At 43.5% G+C, this 16,061-nt stretch overlaps 2 protein-coding genes across 5 annotated transcripts; both read left to right on the forward strand.

Annotated features, from left to right (window-relative positions):
• The first annotated feature begins 319 nt into the window (after positions 1-319).
• On the forward strand, positions 320-3,063 carry LOC108622655 (facilitated trehalose transporter Tret1). The gene is made up of 5 exons (XM_026811668.1): positions 320-367; positions 910-1,258; positions 1,342-1,755; positions 1,829-2,409; positions 2,471-3,063. The coding sequence occupies exons 1-5, from the start codon at positions 320-322 to the stop codon at positions 2,792-2,794; spliced, it is 1,716 nt and encodes a 571-aa protein (XP_026667469.1). The 3' UTR covers positions 2,795-3,063.
• A 972-nt stretch (positions 3,064-4,035) lies between these two features.
• On the forward strand, positions 4,036-12,530 carry Rab3 (RAS oncogene family member Rab3). Of its 4 annotated transcripts, none has more exons than XM_018020697.2 (4): positions 4,036-4,292; positions 7,962-8,183; positions 8,717-9,007; positions 9,778-12,530. In XM_018020697.2, the coding sequence occupies exons 2-4, from the start codon at positions 7,962-7,964 to the stop codon at positions 9,931-9,933; spliced, it is 669 nt and encodes a 222-aa protein (XP_017876186.1). In that variant the 5' UTR covers positions 4,036-4,292; the 3' UTR covers positions 9,934-12,530. The 4 variants fall into 4 exon arrangements, with proteins under 4 accessions (XP_017876186.1, XP_017876187.1, XP_017876185.1 ...); XM_018020698.2 differs by lacking the exon at positions 4,036-4,292 and adding an exon at positions 4,299-4,386; XM_018020696.2 differs by lacking the exon at positions 4,036-4,292 and adding an exon at positions 7,373-7,664.
• Positions 12,531-16,061: the final 3,531 nt, after the last annotated feature.

The following is a 16,061-nucleotide window of genomic DNA, read 5'->3' on the forward strand; positions in this document are numbered from 1 at the left end:
CTTAACTCATTAAATATCGAAATTAGAAGAAGAATGCACTATTTTTAATTATAAGAAATGCGTTTTTCTAACGCAACTTTTTTAACTTTTCTAACATAAAATTTTAGGATTGATTGTATAACCAATACATCCTTAAGTCTCTATAAAACTGAGGATTATGTGTTCCAACGAAATGTTCATTTATCGTTAATGCAACGCAATACTCTAGGACTTAGCCTTAGCCTAATCTTTTAATGCATGTAATTCCTATCTTTCTACGCGCCACTTTTGCGTGCTGCATCGATTATTGCGTAATCAATGCCCGGGGGCTTGGTTCCTAATGGGGAATCCGAACGCCATAAAGCTGATTTCTGTTCACTCGGAACTAGTACGCGCTTTAAAATTACGCAAAGAGAACGTACACCGCGTTTATGTAACTACGGTTCAGGCCGTGGTTCCTTTCACGTTGAGAACTGTGTCAATGACGAAAACCTAACGTAAATCCCTGACTCGTACGGTGTACTCTGCGATAATAAATTTAACAATTTTTAGCGGAAACGTGATGAACTTTGATCATATTTTGTACCAAATTTCAGAAAATATCAAACGTTGATATAATTTTCAAACTGAAATGCATCGTTTTATATTTTGCATAGAAATCTGTCAGACTATTTGATACTATGGAACGCGACTGATTAAGTAACATGCGTGGCTATATTGTCGACCCAGTTCGAGAATGAAAAAATCATGTTCAATGGAACCGAGGGCCCAGGGCTGGGTGCCACGCGTGGCTGACCCGAATCGATCATCTCGTTGATCATAGATCAATCTGCATTCATGACATTCGTCTCGTAGACTCTACCTTGAATCTATTAGAACCGTCGTAACAAACGAGTCGACTTTAAATCATTCAGAAATAATACATCTTAGCCCGAGCAATTAAATTGCAGATATTTATACTTTTCAAACTCCCTTGAGAATATTTACCGAGTGCTCATAAAATTTTTAACTCTACTCTCGCTAGAAGATGCGCGAGTTTTTACTTTCTCTCGTTTTAGGAACGGTGAGAAATCGACGCCGACCGAATTGAATGGCACCATCGAGACCTTTCCTATATCAAAGCTCCGTCAAGCGTTACCGCAATTTTGTGCGGTGAGCGCGAAAAATCTTTTGATGATCACGTTCGGCTCTACCTTAGGCTTTTCCACGATCCTAATCCCTCAACTGCAGAAGCCGAGTTCGGAGATTTCAGTTAGCATGGAGGACTTAACGTGGATCAGTGAGCGTCTAATTTATTTCTATTTCTACCACCCTTGAAGTTCTCGACCAAATTTCAAGGGACGAAATTCTGCTGTAATCCAGGCAGCCTGAACCTGTTTCTGGTCCCAATCGGTTGCTTCGTCAGTGGACCGATATCGCAGATGTTAGGAAGGAAGAGGACTATGATGCTGACCACCATCCCTTTCATAGCAGCGTGGATCATATTTCACTATGCCACGTCTACCGGGATGCTGTTCATCGCGTTGGCTATGACAGGTTTGACCGGAGGCCTCCTGGAAGCTCCTGTGATGACTTACGTCGCGGAAGTCACGCAGCCTCATCTCCGAGGCATGCTGTCAGCGACTTCGAGTATGTCGATCATCCTGGGGATCTTCACGCAAATGTTGGGTGGTAAACTGGCCCACTGGAGGACCGTGTCCTTGGTCAACTTGACGTATCCATTAATCTGCTTCGTGGTACTCTGTATGGTACCGGAGAGTCCCTACTGGCTCATCGGTAAGCCTTCGTCGTTCGAATCGAATGAAAAACTTTTATCTCACGTCACGAGTTAGAACGATGGTTCTTGTAGCGCAAGGTCGTCAGGGAGAGGCGGAGAAGGCTCTCTGCTGGCTGCGCGGCTGGGTGAGACCGGCTGAAGTGAAATCCGAATTTGAGACCATCTGCCAGGAAGTCTACAAACCTGCAGAATCGCGAGAAGCAATTTGGAAAGCCTTCGGGAGACGCACCTTCTATACACCGTTCCTTTTGGTCACGTGTGCGTTCTTCATCGGCGCGTTCGGCGGTACCATAACTCTTCAAACCTTCGCCGTAATGATCTTTATGAGTCTAAAGGCGCCCATTGAAGAGTATTCGGCTGCAGTGTATCTAGGGTTGGCCGAGTTGCTTGGCACACTGATCTGCGTGATTGCTATCCATTTCACCGGCAAGAGGTTGCTGAATTTCGTCTCCATCGGTGGCACTGGTCTCAGCTTTGGATTGACAGCTATTTATGGATATTTAAACGACAGTAATATATTAGATGCTGATCTTATCAATAAACATCAACTTACTTGGCTGCCGGCTACTTTGATGATCGGAGCCGCCTTTTTGTCTCATACTGGCATTCGGTTACTCCCGTGGGTTTTAGCGGGTGAAGTCTTCCCTGTGAAGGTGAGTCGAATTTTTATCTGATTCTTTGCGCATAAAATAAATTCTCTCTTGTTTATATCAGCTACGGAGCAGCGCAACGGGGATGGCAGGCTCCATCGGTTACGTCTTCACTTCCATTGCGAACAAAGTGTTTCTGTACATGGTAAATGGAATGTCCTTAGCTGGGACGTTCTTCTTCTACGCGTTGATCAACTTCGTCGGTGGTGTTTTATTATACTTTATACTACCGGAAACGGAGGGTAGAACTTTGAATGAAATCGAGGAACACTTCGCTGGTATACAAAACTTGAAGACGAGGCCTAAGAAAGAGGAGCAACAGAACAAGGAAAAATGGGCTGCCACCAATCCGGCTGTGATTTACGACGACACCGAAAGCAAGCTTTGATTTCTAATGAAACGGAGATTTCGTTTCACAGAGACGCAGTGTGACGTTGTTAAGAATGTTCCTCTTTAAGTTTTCTATTCGTGGACAGCTGTTAATTTTGTAACAGGACTTATTACTTGTAACTTAGTTATCTCATCCAAATATATGTATAATAGTGGAATTTATAAAATATTTCCGCCCCTGTTTTTGATATTACGAAATCAGCTAACGCTGTTTCGTGAAAATGTGTTCATACTTCAAACGTACAATAAAATACTAATTATTTTCCACGCCAATTTTTATTTACCCGAGCTACAATTATTATTTTCGGAATTCTTCGACGTTATAATTTTGCAAGTGGGATTTTCCTCCACGGATTTTGGCAAATGCTTGGGGGTTGGTTTGAAAAATAAATCTACTACGTCAAGAAAATTCTTGTGTCGGAGGATACTGACGACGTTGACGACCTTCTTAGACACCTGCCTCAGTTTCAACCTCTTCCTCTTCAACTTCCTTCTTTTCACATCTGATACTTTATCCGTGCTCTGACGTTTCTTCAAACTATAAATATTCAGCGATTTTAGGGAATTCAATTCTTACTTGTCGTTCGTTACAAAATAATCTATCTGCCTGAAATTCGGTTTGCCGGTGTGACATCCGGAATGCGTCGGTTTCACGACTTCGCAATTTACTCCCAGTTCGTGTACTTTCTTTTCTTTCACGTAAACGACGTTCGTGTCACGGAGATTAAACATGTTTACAACATTAATTTTTCAATAAACAGAATAATCATTATTTCTTCGAAATTTGCTAGTAGACCGAATCCATGTCGTGTACGAAATAAACAAACTCGGTTGCTATGTTCACAAACGAACTATATTACGTATGTATGAGTTCATCATTATTCATGAAGAGAGAGACCTCGAATCAGGTTTGATATTTAATATCGGCATGGTCTACTCGTGCACCCCTTCTGTTACAGGACACAGGAGGCCATAAGATGAAAAGTATCTCGTGTTTAAACACTCTGTCGTCCGCCGCATTGCCAGCGGTCGCAAAGTCAGAAACCCGATCCGGAATTTATTGTACGATTATGCGCATTGTCGTAGACACGGGAGAAACGAAAAATCAACAAGTGTTCCTTGGACCACCCCCGTGGTGTTTCAGGGAACAGGTTGAAGATGTCAGTCGGGTTGCCCGTAGCGCAGGCGCCGGCCTTCGTCGCGATTGGTCCGAGGACGGGCGGGGGTCCACGAAATGGTCGATATTTAAGCTATAGCGGGCTACAGTGGCGCGAGGCTTTACCGAGGCCAGTCCAGTCTCTTTAATATCGTCGCGAAACAACCCCTTTCCGTTTGTGCTGCTGTGCGTCGCGTCGTGTGTCGGACCCGCCGGACTCGCTGCTTCCATTCTCTGTCCCGGAGACACTGTCCATCGTCGTCAGCGAGCGTTCAGGGGCCGAGTGCATCCCCTGCTAGACGTTACCCACCGACCCTGAGAGGATCGACGAATTCACGAGGTAGTCGTCGGGGAAAACTCCGGTGGGACACGGGCTCGACGTTGATCGTCTAGATTTTCCGAGGCTAAGAGCATTTTCCCTACGAGCAGCCACGGTCCGTCGATAGACCACTTATTGATTTCTCTCTGTCTCCCTCCGTCTCTCTCTCCCACTCTCTTGTGGCTTTTCCTCTCTCACGCTGGCCTCTCAGCCGACTTTTCACGCAGCTCGCTCATGCATATCCTCCGTTCCCGACTGTATACCTCTGACTGCTCGAACAGCAGCCTCTTCATCGCCAGTGTCTCGCGTCTGTCTCACGGTAACGAGAAGTATGTTCCATCGTGAACCCGGTTTATTTAGGTGTCTTTTGACAGTTCTGCGGCCGATTGTCAGTGGCGATGTGTGACCTTCTTCTCCCTCTCTCCTACCCTGATGAACACGCATATATGTCAGCTGTGATCAGGCGAAACCGCGTATAGCGTGTAGTCCAAAGATGTATCCGACGAGCTAATTATCCGGGCACGGAGAGCGTTGATTGACGTTATCGGCGAAGAAATTCCAAGTATCGATTTGTACACGGTTCGTTTTCGGGATCCAGATTCGAGCGTCACGACGTGCACATACAGAGGCTCCATCTTCCGTTGTACGTTCATTCTGGGAGAGCCACTGAAATCGAAACTGTGTAACGAGCGGCGTGGGTGGTCAGGGGTTGGGAATCGATCTTCCAAAAATATTTGCTCTGTTGCTACCCCCTTGTCCCGCGGCGCCGAGCACCGATCAACCCCCATGGCGCGGCGTAATAGGGTGTTCCACGCTCTTCGCTCACGTTTCCGCCATTTTACCGAATATTTTTCGTCCCTCCGCTCGCCAATCTTGAGGAATTAAAACAGGCCTCCGTGTAATTCCTAAGAACCGGCGGTCGACTCGCAGATGTTGTTTGCTCTTCTCGTAACATATGTTCTCTTCTTGTCAGCTCGGATTTACATGTACCTCGCAGGGGTTTAAAGATTAAAGGACGTACAATGGTTGTTTGAATAACGCTGCAAAAATTAATTGAAATAATGTTAGAGCGAGGCAACAGGTAAACCAGTGGCATAGGATTCGCCATGTATTACCTTAGAACGGATCGTTATTCTCCCGAGGGGTAGACGCTCTTTCAGATTATTCGTTTCGTTTTAATGTTTTGATGCGTTTAGTTGAAGGAATTGAACGTATCTGGGGTTGAGGGGCTTTTCAAGCGAGCACAAAGGCTGGTGCGAGTCGGTGAAGAGCATTAACTGCGGGAAAGGGACGGGCGCTTCAAAGATTTCATCGCAGGGATCTTTCACACACAGTATGAAACAGCATTAAGCAAATATTCCTTCTGTATTCAAACTCGACGCCTATTCATCCTTTCATTTCTGAACGATCACTTCATTTCATAATACTCCGTCGATAAATTATATCAATGTCCTTCAATGAGGGAAGTTAGGAAAAATTGAGACTATTTTATGGATTCGTTCGCTGGTTGTTTGTATCAGGTTTTCATTGAATTTCGTGTGACGCTTTATCGGGTGCAGTCGCGTGTGCAGCAACGTAGAACGATACGATTATCACGAGCCTTGTCCCACTTTTTTTGCCTCAACTTTTGGGACACTATGCGTAGGCGACTGACACGTTCTCTTTCACCTGTCCTACGATATCGTCGATAGGTTGTCGAACTTCCGTTTCATGTTTTCCACATTCATCGATGAATTCTTTCTGGAGGGAAGAACGTGTGAACGAGGAGGTACTCGAATGGGATTGATTATTTATTAGCCGTCTGCCAGACGTCTAGAGGGTGGGCTGTTCTCTTTCTTTTAAAGGCGGCAGCTTTTAGATCGACGAGCTAACGACTAGAAATAAATCAGGCGGAAATGATAGGACTTGAATTCCAAGGGAGATCTCGAGTCGCCGTCACGAGTCGAGCGTGAAATCGATAAGAACCTCCCGGCACGGTGTGAAAAAGTTCGCAGTGTCTATGCCACCGCGTCAAAGTTTATTTATAAATCGGTACCGCTAGCGAAAACTTATTTTCAGCGCGTAACCGCACCGGAGGTGGCAGCTGACTCCGTTGTGTCCGCCTCATTCATACGTCCGATCAATTATTTTCAATCACAGCCTCCAGTTACCAGCCGCGCGGCCGCTAATCACTTCGTTTAATTTAACGCAGGATCCGTCGGTTTAAATTGAACTTCTAAGTGTCACTTAATTAACGTGATCGGTATAATAGTCGATGGTCGGTTAAATGAATTTTAATCACAGCCTCCATTCACCAGGCTTTCCTTTATCATCAGCTTATCTCAACTTTTCAACAATCAACATTCTTGGAACTCGTAGGGTTCGATTTCAATTAGACCAACTTTTAATTATTCAATTTCTTTGCAATTTCTATTATTACCATAATCGCGATGCTTTTCCATCCTCGTCTGTACAAACGAATACTCCGTCACGCGGGTTTCCGATACGGAGAGCCGCACCTGGTGCCCGGAAAAAGTCACGGACGTGGAACTGAACCACTATCGGTTCAGGAAGCACGCAGTTGTCAACTAACGAGTCAAAGCTTTCAACATTTCAAAGTACATCTCGTACAAATTAAAAGAGAAGAATTACGTGAAACCTCCGATAATATAATTAACAACTAAATTACTATGATGCACTGTTCTAATCAGGCTAATTAAAATTCTGGAAGAATAAAAAGAAATAGTAGATTATTCAACGAACGCGTTAATTAACTCGATTGTTCTACTCAGGTTTTGTTCCTATTTTTAATTTCCGGCGAACGTCAGTAGGATCAATGAATCGCGGCTACACCAGACCGCGGGCACGTGTCATTCGGTACGACTGTCCCCATTGTGGGAATATCGATCATGCCATCGGTTATGGCTACAGCTGTGTCGCGTTCGTTGGTATTACCTCGCGGTCTATTTGGCTTAACGTCAATAAAATAGCATGACTGCAATTAATGGGAAGCGAGCGACGATAGTATGATGGCCCCTCTTCGGTACCGTTCGCGTCCCGGCCCTGCGTGGGCGGGCTCGCGCGTATCAAGAAACCGCGATAGTCGAAAGGACTTATAGCAAGGAACGAACGGACCCGGAAAACGACGAAACTCGACCGCAATTACCGCCACGTTGTCATGATCGACGGTTATCGACCATTTTTTCACTGAACTATCTCGCGACGTTAGTTGAAATAATTGTTGACAAATCGAAACGAGTCGTGTTCGTGATTCTAATCGGTATGCGTGCGAATTCGAAGAGTCAGTCAGGGAACTCGACGAGGCCGCCGGTCAAGGACTCGGTAGTGGAACTCAGGACGAGGATGGCTCGCATGATGTCCATCGTTGAAATCACTCCGCACAACAGGCTTCCGGTACGCGTGTGCTTCCTCGCTCGTCGCGATACTGCGGGTAGTGTGAGTCGATCCGCGATCGCGTGAGGTTTGCTTTGAAAAAGTTCATGGGGCTCCCGTTTGCAGGATTTACAGAAACTCGGCTGCGAGAATGTGAAGCTAACCGATGCGAGTGTGCATCGATCATTCGTAGAATTCTAACGAACAGGTGTCGACTTTGATCCCGTTTCGCAGATGAATGAATCGATATTGAGATTGTGATAACGTGCGAAATTAACGTGATCGTTCGGTATTGAGGAATTTAATTTTTTTTAACAGATGGCGGGCCAGGATCCAAAATTTCAGAAGGAGGCCGCGGACCAAAACTTCGACTACATGTTCAAGCTGCTGATCATCGGGAACTCGTCTGTCGGCAAAACGTCGTTCCTTTTCCGTTACGCGGACGATTCGTTCACCTCGGCCTTCGTATCGACCGTCGGGATCGATTTTAAGGTGAAAACGGTCTTCAGACACGATAAAAGGGTCAAGCTACAGATCTGGGTCAGTACAGATTTACTTATATACCATCCCCTTAGCGATTATACCATTAAAAAGAATGATCGTAGAAAAAAAAAAGAATACGTTCACTGGACAGGCAATTGAATTATCTAAAGGATGTTACTCGTTCGTCGCATCGCGGTTAATTAGCTCAGAAGCTGAAAAACAGCTGATAACTAAATATAGCTGGCCACGTTTATTCAGTTTTCACCGGCGCGGTGTGATTATCTACACGTGGCTTCATTTATCATGCGGGAGAAGCAACAGAGGAATCCATTGTCGTGCATTATCGCACGTGTGCATTCCTTATTTACGACAGTTTGTTGTTTCACCTGCATGAAACATGTTCCCCGGCTGTACTTGCAAAACTAATAACAGTTACGCAATGCAATTTTTCAATTAATCTTCTATCAAAACTTCCATCAGAATTTCAATTCAATTATATAATAAAAAATGTGGATTATTTCTATCAATTAATTCTGTCGATATGAAAATTTGTATATAGAATAATTGAACGAAGGTTTGAATTGTTTCAGGACACGGCAGGCCAGGAAAGATACAGGACGATAACGACGGCCTATTACAGAGGCGCGATGGGCTTCATTCTGATGTACGACATTACGAACGAGGAGTCGTTCAATTCGGTACAAGACTGGATCACGCAGATCAAAACCTACTCGTGCGACAACGCACAAGTGATCCTAGTTGGCAACAAGTGCGACATGGAGGACGAGAGGGTGATCACCACCGACAGGGGCAAGCAGCTGGCGGACCAATTGGGCGTCCAGTTCTTCGAGACATCTGCCAAAGAGAACGTTAACATTAAGGTATTAATCCGTAAATCAACTGAGCTATCATATGGAAGACGAATGGCTTAAATGATTTAAGGATTCTTGCTAAAATTGAAAATGATTGGGACAAGCTCCTCGTTATACTTAAAAAAAAAAAAATGAAACTCCAGACCGACATTTTCCCAAGAAAATGATTAACTTAAACGACTCAAGAACTCGTGCTGGGGTAAACTTACGAAAGTTTATGCACCGTGCATTAACATAGGATTAAATTCTATAAAACTTTGAAGTTTAACTAAGTATCAACTTCTAAGAACTCATTCTTCACTTACTGAAGGAGATTAAGAAAGAGAATCGAACAAGCTCACGGTTACACTTAAAGAGAAGATTAAAAAAAGGACGCAGTCGGACTTTACCTCAGTCTGTTTACCGGGCCTATTATCCCGGGCAGCAAGCCAGTCGCGTGTCATTAACGTAGGGAAAGGTTATCGCATTTCCACGCTCATTTCCATCGGCGAAGTATATGTACATCGCCATTACCTCCGACCAAGCATCTTCGATTACCGTTCATTTGCGGCCATTAATCACCCTCCCACGACGAACCATATTGGCATTGACACGTCGACATCCGATCGATTTCCTACCCCGCGGTTCTCTTCGCCTTGAAACCGTGACGCATTTCAGATCAAAGCTATGTTTAAATCCAGGCACGAGTCGGAACGATAAAAGTGGGCGAATTTTATCAGAGAATTATAATTAATTTGTTGTGATGAAAGCGATGAACTGATGGGAATGTTTATTGGCAGGCGGTGTTCGAGCAGCTAGTGGACATCATATGCGACAAGATGAGCGAATCCCTGGACAACGATCCGACCCTGATCGCCGGCGGCATGGGCCAGGCGAAGGGTCAACGTCTCACCGACCAGCCCGCCAACCCGGCGGTCGACAACTGTAATTGCTAAGAACGCGGAGAGGAGAAGGAACAAGAAGAAGAATAATAATAATAATAAAAAGGAGAAGGGATACGATGAAGAAATATTAGAATCGCGTGTATGCCTGTACATGAACGCTTGTGCACGTGGCTATGTATGCGTGTGTGCCCAGAGTGTATACCTGTGCGTGTGCGTGGGAGAAGAGAGCGAGAAAGAATGGAGGAGGAAGGTCGAGTGACAACTCTGGCCGTAGAGTGTCGGTTCTCGTTGTTCATTTCCTTTCCGGCCGTACCTCGTTCTGCTCTTTTTCTTCCCTCCTTTCTCGATCGATATATTTATATATGTGCACATAAACGCGTACGTGCGCAGGGTGAATCGCGGAGCTCCGTCGGCACAATCATTCGAACCAGCGTACTGCAATCACAAAGTTCAGAGATCAATAGAATCGTCCGATAGAATGTATATCGGTTGGGCGTTCATAATAATAGTCCCCGTTTGATTTGTTGTATAAATTTTTTTAAACAAACGGATCGTTTCACTTACGACGTGACGAGGGACTGATCGAAGTCGCACGATTCGCCTTGCACGCGTGCAGAATATGTATGATGGTCGTAGCCTGATTGCGCGGAGGTGCCGTCGAGTTAATCGGAGTCCGATTGCGAGTAGTTGCAACTGTTCTGGTTTTTATTGGTTCGACGGGGAAATCGTTGGATGTGATAAGCCACCGTCGTGACGACGAGAATCGTACGACGCTGGACGTCCACCCTTCTCATTGGAGTATCTTTTCGTTTAAAAAGAATAAACATATCTAGCGAATGCAATTTTTTATATATCGTTTCGTACTCGATGTTTGTTTCCATGGTTTCGTAAATTTAGGCATACGGTAGATGGACAATAATGACACGATTATCCCTTTATTTAAAATATTCGAAGGATTTCGTTGCGAGAGGCATTCCAATGACGAGAAGATCGAGATTGTTTTAAGAAAACGGCTCTGCTCTTTTGAGACACTCTCAGGCGAGACTGTCGACGTTCAAAAGAGCACAGTTGTCTAGGTAATAGTAATCGTTGACGATTTCAAGCGCACCCGAATCGATAATCGTGGTTAAACAGAAAGGAGCGTGTCGCGAGCTCAATTTACGCTTGGGAAATAATCAAATCCAACAGGAGACATCGAACTTCATTGCACTTTGCATAGATCGAACTTAGCTCCACTTTACGTGTGAACTTTACTTTCTCAAGTGTGAGTTGGGTATTCTAACAGCCCTCTGAGCCGTGAGAGGATCTTCTGCTTCACCATATTTCATTTGTAGACAATTGTTACATTGCAGAACCTCGATCGATCGATTCTACCAATTTGTGTATATATTTTTGAAACTTTTATTCCAATGGTGGAGGATCGTTTCACGGACGAGGCGTGTCAGTGTCGAAAATTGCAGCTCTGGTCGTGAAGAACGAGAGAGAAAAAACTCGAAATATTATCTGTACGTGTTGTATTCAATGGGATTTCCTTTCTTCTTATAGTGGAACTAATTTCCCGGAGGCTGTTCTCCTTCGAACCTATTCTCGACGACGTCGATTCTGATGCACAACTTTAAAACAAGCGAAAACAAACTAAAAAAAAAAAAGATAATGAGAAAAACGAAACTTTTCGATCCTCGAAGACTCGTTCGATGCTCGGGCACCTGAGACGATGTTAATAGAATTGTTGCGACGGCTGAAGTGCCGACTCGTACCGAGAATCTCTCGCCAGTCTTCTTCCATTTAGGGACTTGCTTCTATCAAGTAACGATAAGAACTTTTTCCACCAGTCAGTAGAGGAAGAATCGTTGGCCAATTGAACCTAGAACAAGAAAATTGCTAGGAAAATGGTTTTTTTACGGTCGCGTGACAATAAGTAGGGATCGATCCTAAATTCGAACAAGTGGAACGAGTCGAGCATTGAGCGACTCAGCAGGTCGATGGCCCATTTTCGAATCGGGCAAGTTCACGTAGAAAATCGCCCTTTGTTCTCCGTAAAACTTTCGTTAAATGAACGCGCGACCGACCTGATTTCGATTAATTTCACACGAGGAGCAACAATGCAAATTGCGTGGAGATCCTTAAATAATTTATTCGTTTCGTCGAACGAAAACCCGCCACCGGGTGGCGATTATCGTTTTTTGATTGCAATTAATTGGACAGTGGGAGGACGAACGAAAAAAAAAAGTGCATCGAAATTTGGCGTCAATTATATATCAAAAGGAGCAAGGAGGAGCGAGCGTCGAGTCGGTCGCTTCAGTCGTCGCTCGGCGTTACAAACCTACTAGGCAAGCTGCCCTCTGTACATAAAGAAATATATTAAAAAAAAAAAATACCTATTATATATTATATATATAAATATATAAATATATATATTATTGAAATCTGTAATGAGAAGTGTAATGTAAGCGTTACTTATTCGTGTGAATTCAGACGCAATGACGACGTCGCGACGAAGCAGCCTGCGCCACCGTGTAATCGAGAATTAAAAGGGACGTGAGAAAAAAACGATGAAAAATAGATGATCTATCGATTGTACGATTGTATTGATCAGATCAGGAGAAAAATAAAATTGTGCTGTTAACGTGGAGGTGTGATGATCGACGGAATCACGTGTCTCTCTCTCTCTCTCTCTCTCTCTTTTGTCAACCTCGGAATTTTAACGTTTCATCAATAATTCGTTAAATAATATTTCAACATTCAAATCCCTTGGAATAAAATTATCATGACAAAAGCTTTTTACTGGTAATAAGAGCCATTCCCTGTCGAGTGCCTCCCACGAGGCTTTCAAGATTCTAAAATTTTCCATATTCAGCGTAATGCGCGTTGCGTCCTTTTTTTTTCCCCCTTTTCCCATCGCTCTTCAACTCTTCCAAGGGAAAGTCAATTTTCTTCTTTAAAGAACTGAAGACTCGAGAGTTTCGCCCAGAGTCAACAAGCCCCAATTTGTCACGACTCGAGGCTCTGAAGACGTCCAATTTACTGTAGACTTCCAGAGGCATCTTAAGGCCAGCAAGCTCCTAAAGCTTTGCTACCATCGTTCTTAACAAAACGTACGGTTAGTTCAAATTCAGATCGAAGTGCCATCAACGTTCATAATTTACTTGTTCGAAAATCGTATCACGTTTCCTCGAGCTTCGGACCATAAATGCCCATTCGATTTTCATATCTCCTGACGTCGCATATATTCGGTTGAACGAGGCGTCATAATTTTTAACGATATGATCCACAGTTAATAACTGATCGATTCACGATTTCATTGCCAACGAGTTCCCGATGGACGGTGAAAATCCAGTGGGAAACTGGGTTAGACGAACTATTAAAAGACCCGACACTTGTACCCGTTTAATATTTTTATTCAAGCCCCGGCTCTGATTATTTCTTCTTGAAACCACTGCCCCGGTTTCTGCATTCATTTTAGCGCGCGGCGACAGCTTTACACTGAAGATGAAAGCGGACTCTCTACTCGGAAACACTATTATTAATTTTCGTTTGAATACCGAAACTGTACAATGCGACCTTTATTCAGTTTTTCTTATCGAGTTAGTTACAGTTTTATAACAGAGAAGTTACCTAATTACTGTCTGCAAGAGACGAAAGAGCCCCTAATTGAGTTGAAAAACTCCTGTCTCACCGGAACGACCCCTTCCATCCACGTTTTTATTCAACAAAGAAATGCAAACAAGCATACTTGCTTTAACTTTCGACAGCGAGTAAATAAAAATTTGAGAAAGTGAACATTCGTTCTCTTGAACAGAAACAAGTTCCACCGAGTCACGGTTCAGACTTTTTCCATTTAATAACGAAACGCAAACAATTCTTGTTTCAACTTTCAAGAATAAATGAAGGTATGAAGAAAGTACAGCTCGGAATCTGATTCGATTCTTTGAAAAGAAACTTTTTTGGCAGAGAACGTTTCGACGTTCCAGAAAAATAACAGAATCGATCGGTCGATGACGGGAGGCGAGCCGACGTATCTGGCGACGCGAGAATACAAACGGGCATCCGGCGGAAGTATGGGTATTCGCGATTCAGAAAAAGGATACGACCGCGCCAATATTTATTAGACTCCATTCAAGTGACGGTTTATCGACTCCACGGAAGCGTGGCCACAGCGGGCCAAGAAGTGCGCGCCGCCACTTCTTGAAATGTATCTTTAAACACACTACTGACCTACTTCCGCTACATTGAACACATTGAACACGACTCTGAATGTTTCTCATAACCTTTTGAGCTTTTCAAAATGCCGTGAGCACTAAACCCATCCTTAGAAAAATTCTTTTAAGCAACTCGAGCGCTCGCGCGCGCGCGCCTCTGGTCAAAAGACCGATTTTTCTTTTTTAAATGCCTCTGCATTGATATTACTATAGACGCGTCCTTCAAAAATAGTCGACAAGGTCGATCTACCTCGGATGCATCAAACTCCGGATCGTAAATCGCGCGGAAAGGTGAATCTCGTTATTCCGCTGGTTAATAGGACGGTGCATCATTAAATCTTGATTCCACTTGCGATGTTAGTTTCGGGGTACACACGCGGGGTGCCAAAGGGTTCCTTCATCAGCCTTCGATTCTAGTTACATTGTAATCTCACGGAACGTTCATGCATTATTCCACCGACTGGATCGTTACGCGCGTCCCACTGCGGTCGATAGAACTTTATCGAGCAAAATAATAATTGCGCGGGAAGAAAGGTTGAGAGACGCAATATCTCGCACTCGGAATGTCAACCGGTGTTCCCATGAATATTAACAATCGTAACTGTTCCACCAGAAGAGTAAAGACTTTTAAAAAGATGCCATAATCATTGGACTTGGAATTTTAAATTACACAACTACTAACACAAATAAAACAACAGTAACTGAAGACATGCTACGATTCAATATCCAAAAATCGTTTAAATAATGCAATGAAATATATAAAATTTTCTACAGTTTTTCTGCATCGATCAAAAACATTTTGCCAAGCGGTAGAAGACAGCATCCATTATATTGAATTTTTGATAACGCTAAAGTCACTCGATCGAGAACTATAGATGATAAAACGACAAGAGTGACCCGGCTATAACTATAATTTCTAAGTAGGTTCAGTGTACTAACGCGAAACACTTTAATATCATTCGGTATTCCGCGGAAACAAAAGGGATGGAACAACCCTTTCATAGGAGTAAGGGCGTCGCTGGCGTGCAGGTTTCTTCTATGCTCGATTGCGCGTCGGAATACACTCTTCGCGGAGACCCCACTCGACCTGCCGAGGAGTGGCCTAGAGTTCCGCCGGACCCTCAGACGCCAGTCTACCCTACACTGCATCGGTTCCTTTTTTATCCTATTCACCGGCAGGTGCAAAAGCTTCATCCTATCTGCGTTGAAAGAACGCAGCCTGTGCTTTCCTTCCGCTTCCCACATATCTCGTCTATCATTATCCATTGAAATTTCATCTTTTCACCTAAAATAAACCAAATAATAGTACGATACAACAAGAAGAATTATTTTAACAATACACAGACTTCAGTTATTATTAAAACTGACACGCACGGAACACAGAAATTCCATTATAGATTCGAGGGGAATGGAATAAAAACATGCCAAGCGATATCACAATGGAACAGAAAAATGTATGACAGGAGAAAATTTATTTTGTTAGCATGAGCGTTTTTAAATTATTAAAACCTAAATGTCAAAGAAACTTCTTTTTGATATATGAATTCTGAATACCGGTTCATGGAGCGTCTAATATATTCCATAACTTATAACATGCCAACTTGTATTCCCAGAATTCTTGTTCTGACATTTGTAAAATTGCTAATAACTGTTTACGACTGTCGTGACACTTTTACTTGTCACGACTCCCTCGGGGCCTTTAACGTCCCTGTAGATTCTCCAGAAAGTTTTCAAACGATTACATTAATCCCGATATGACATTTACAATTATACGTGATAGCGAGAAAAAATGTATTTTCATTTGCAATTATGGAAAATTGCATTAACTCCTTACAAACCATGAACTCTAAATTTGTCCCATAAACATGCCAAACCGAAGTACTCTATATTCCAGAGACGAGCAAATCCCAAAAAACATAAAATCCGATCTTGCATGTGTTTCATAAAAACTAACATGCCAAATTGGAGTACCATATGGTT

The sequence above is a fragment of the Ceratina calcarata genome, unplaced genomic scaffold, assembly GCF_001652005.2.
Source record: "Ceratina calcarata isolate Rehan_Ccalc_2016 unplaced genomic scaffold, ASM165200v1 scaffold233, whole genome shotgun sequence".
Taxonomy (NCBI): domain Eukaryota; kingdom Metazoa; phylum Arthropoda; class Insecta; order Hymenoptera; family Apidae; genus Ceratina; species Ceratina calcarata.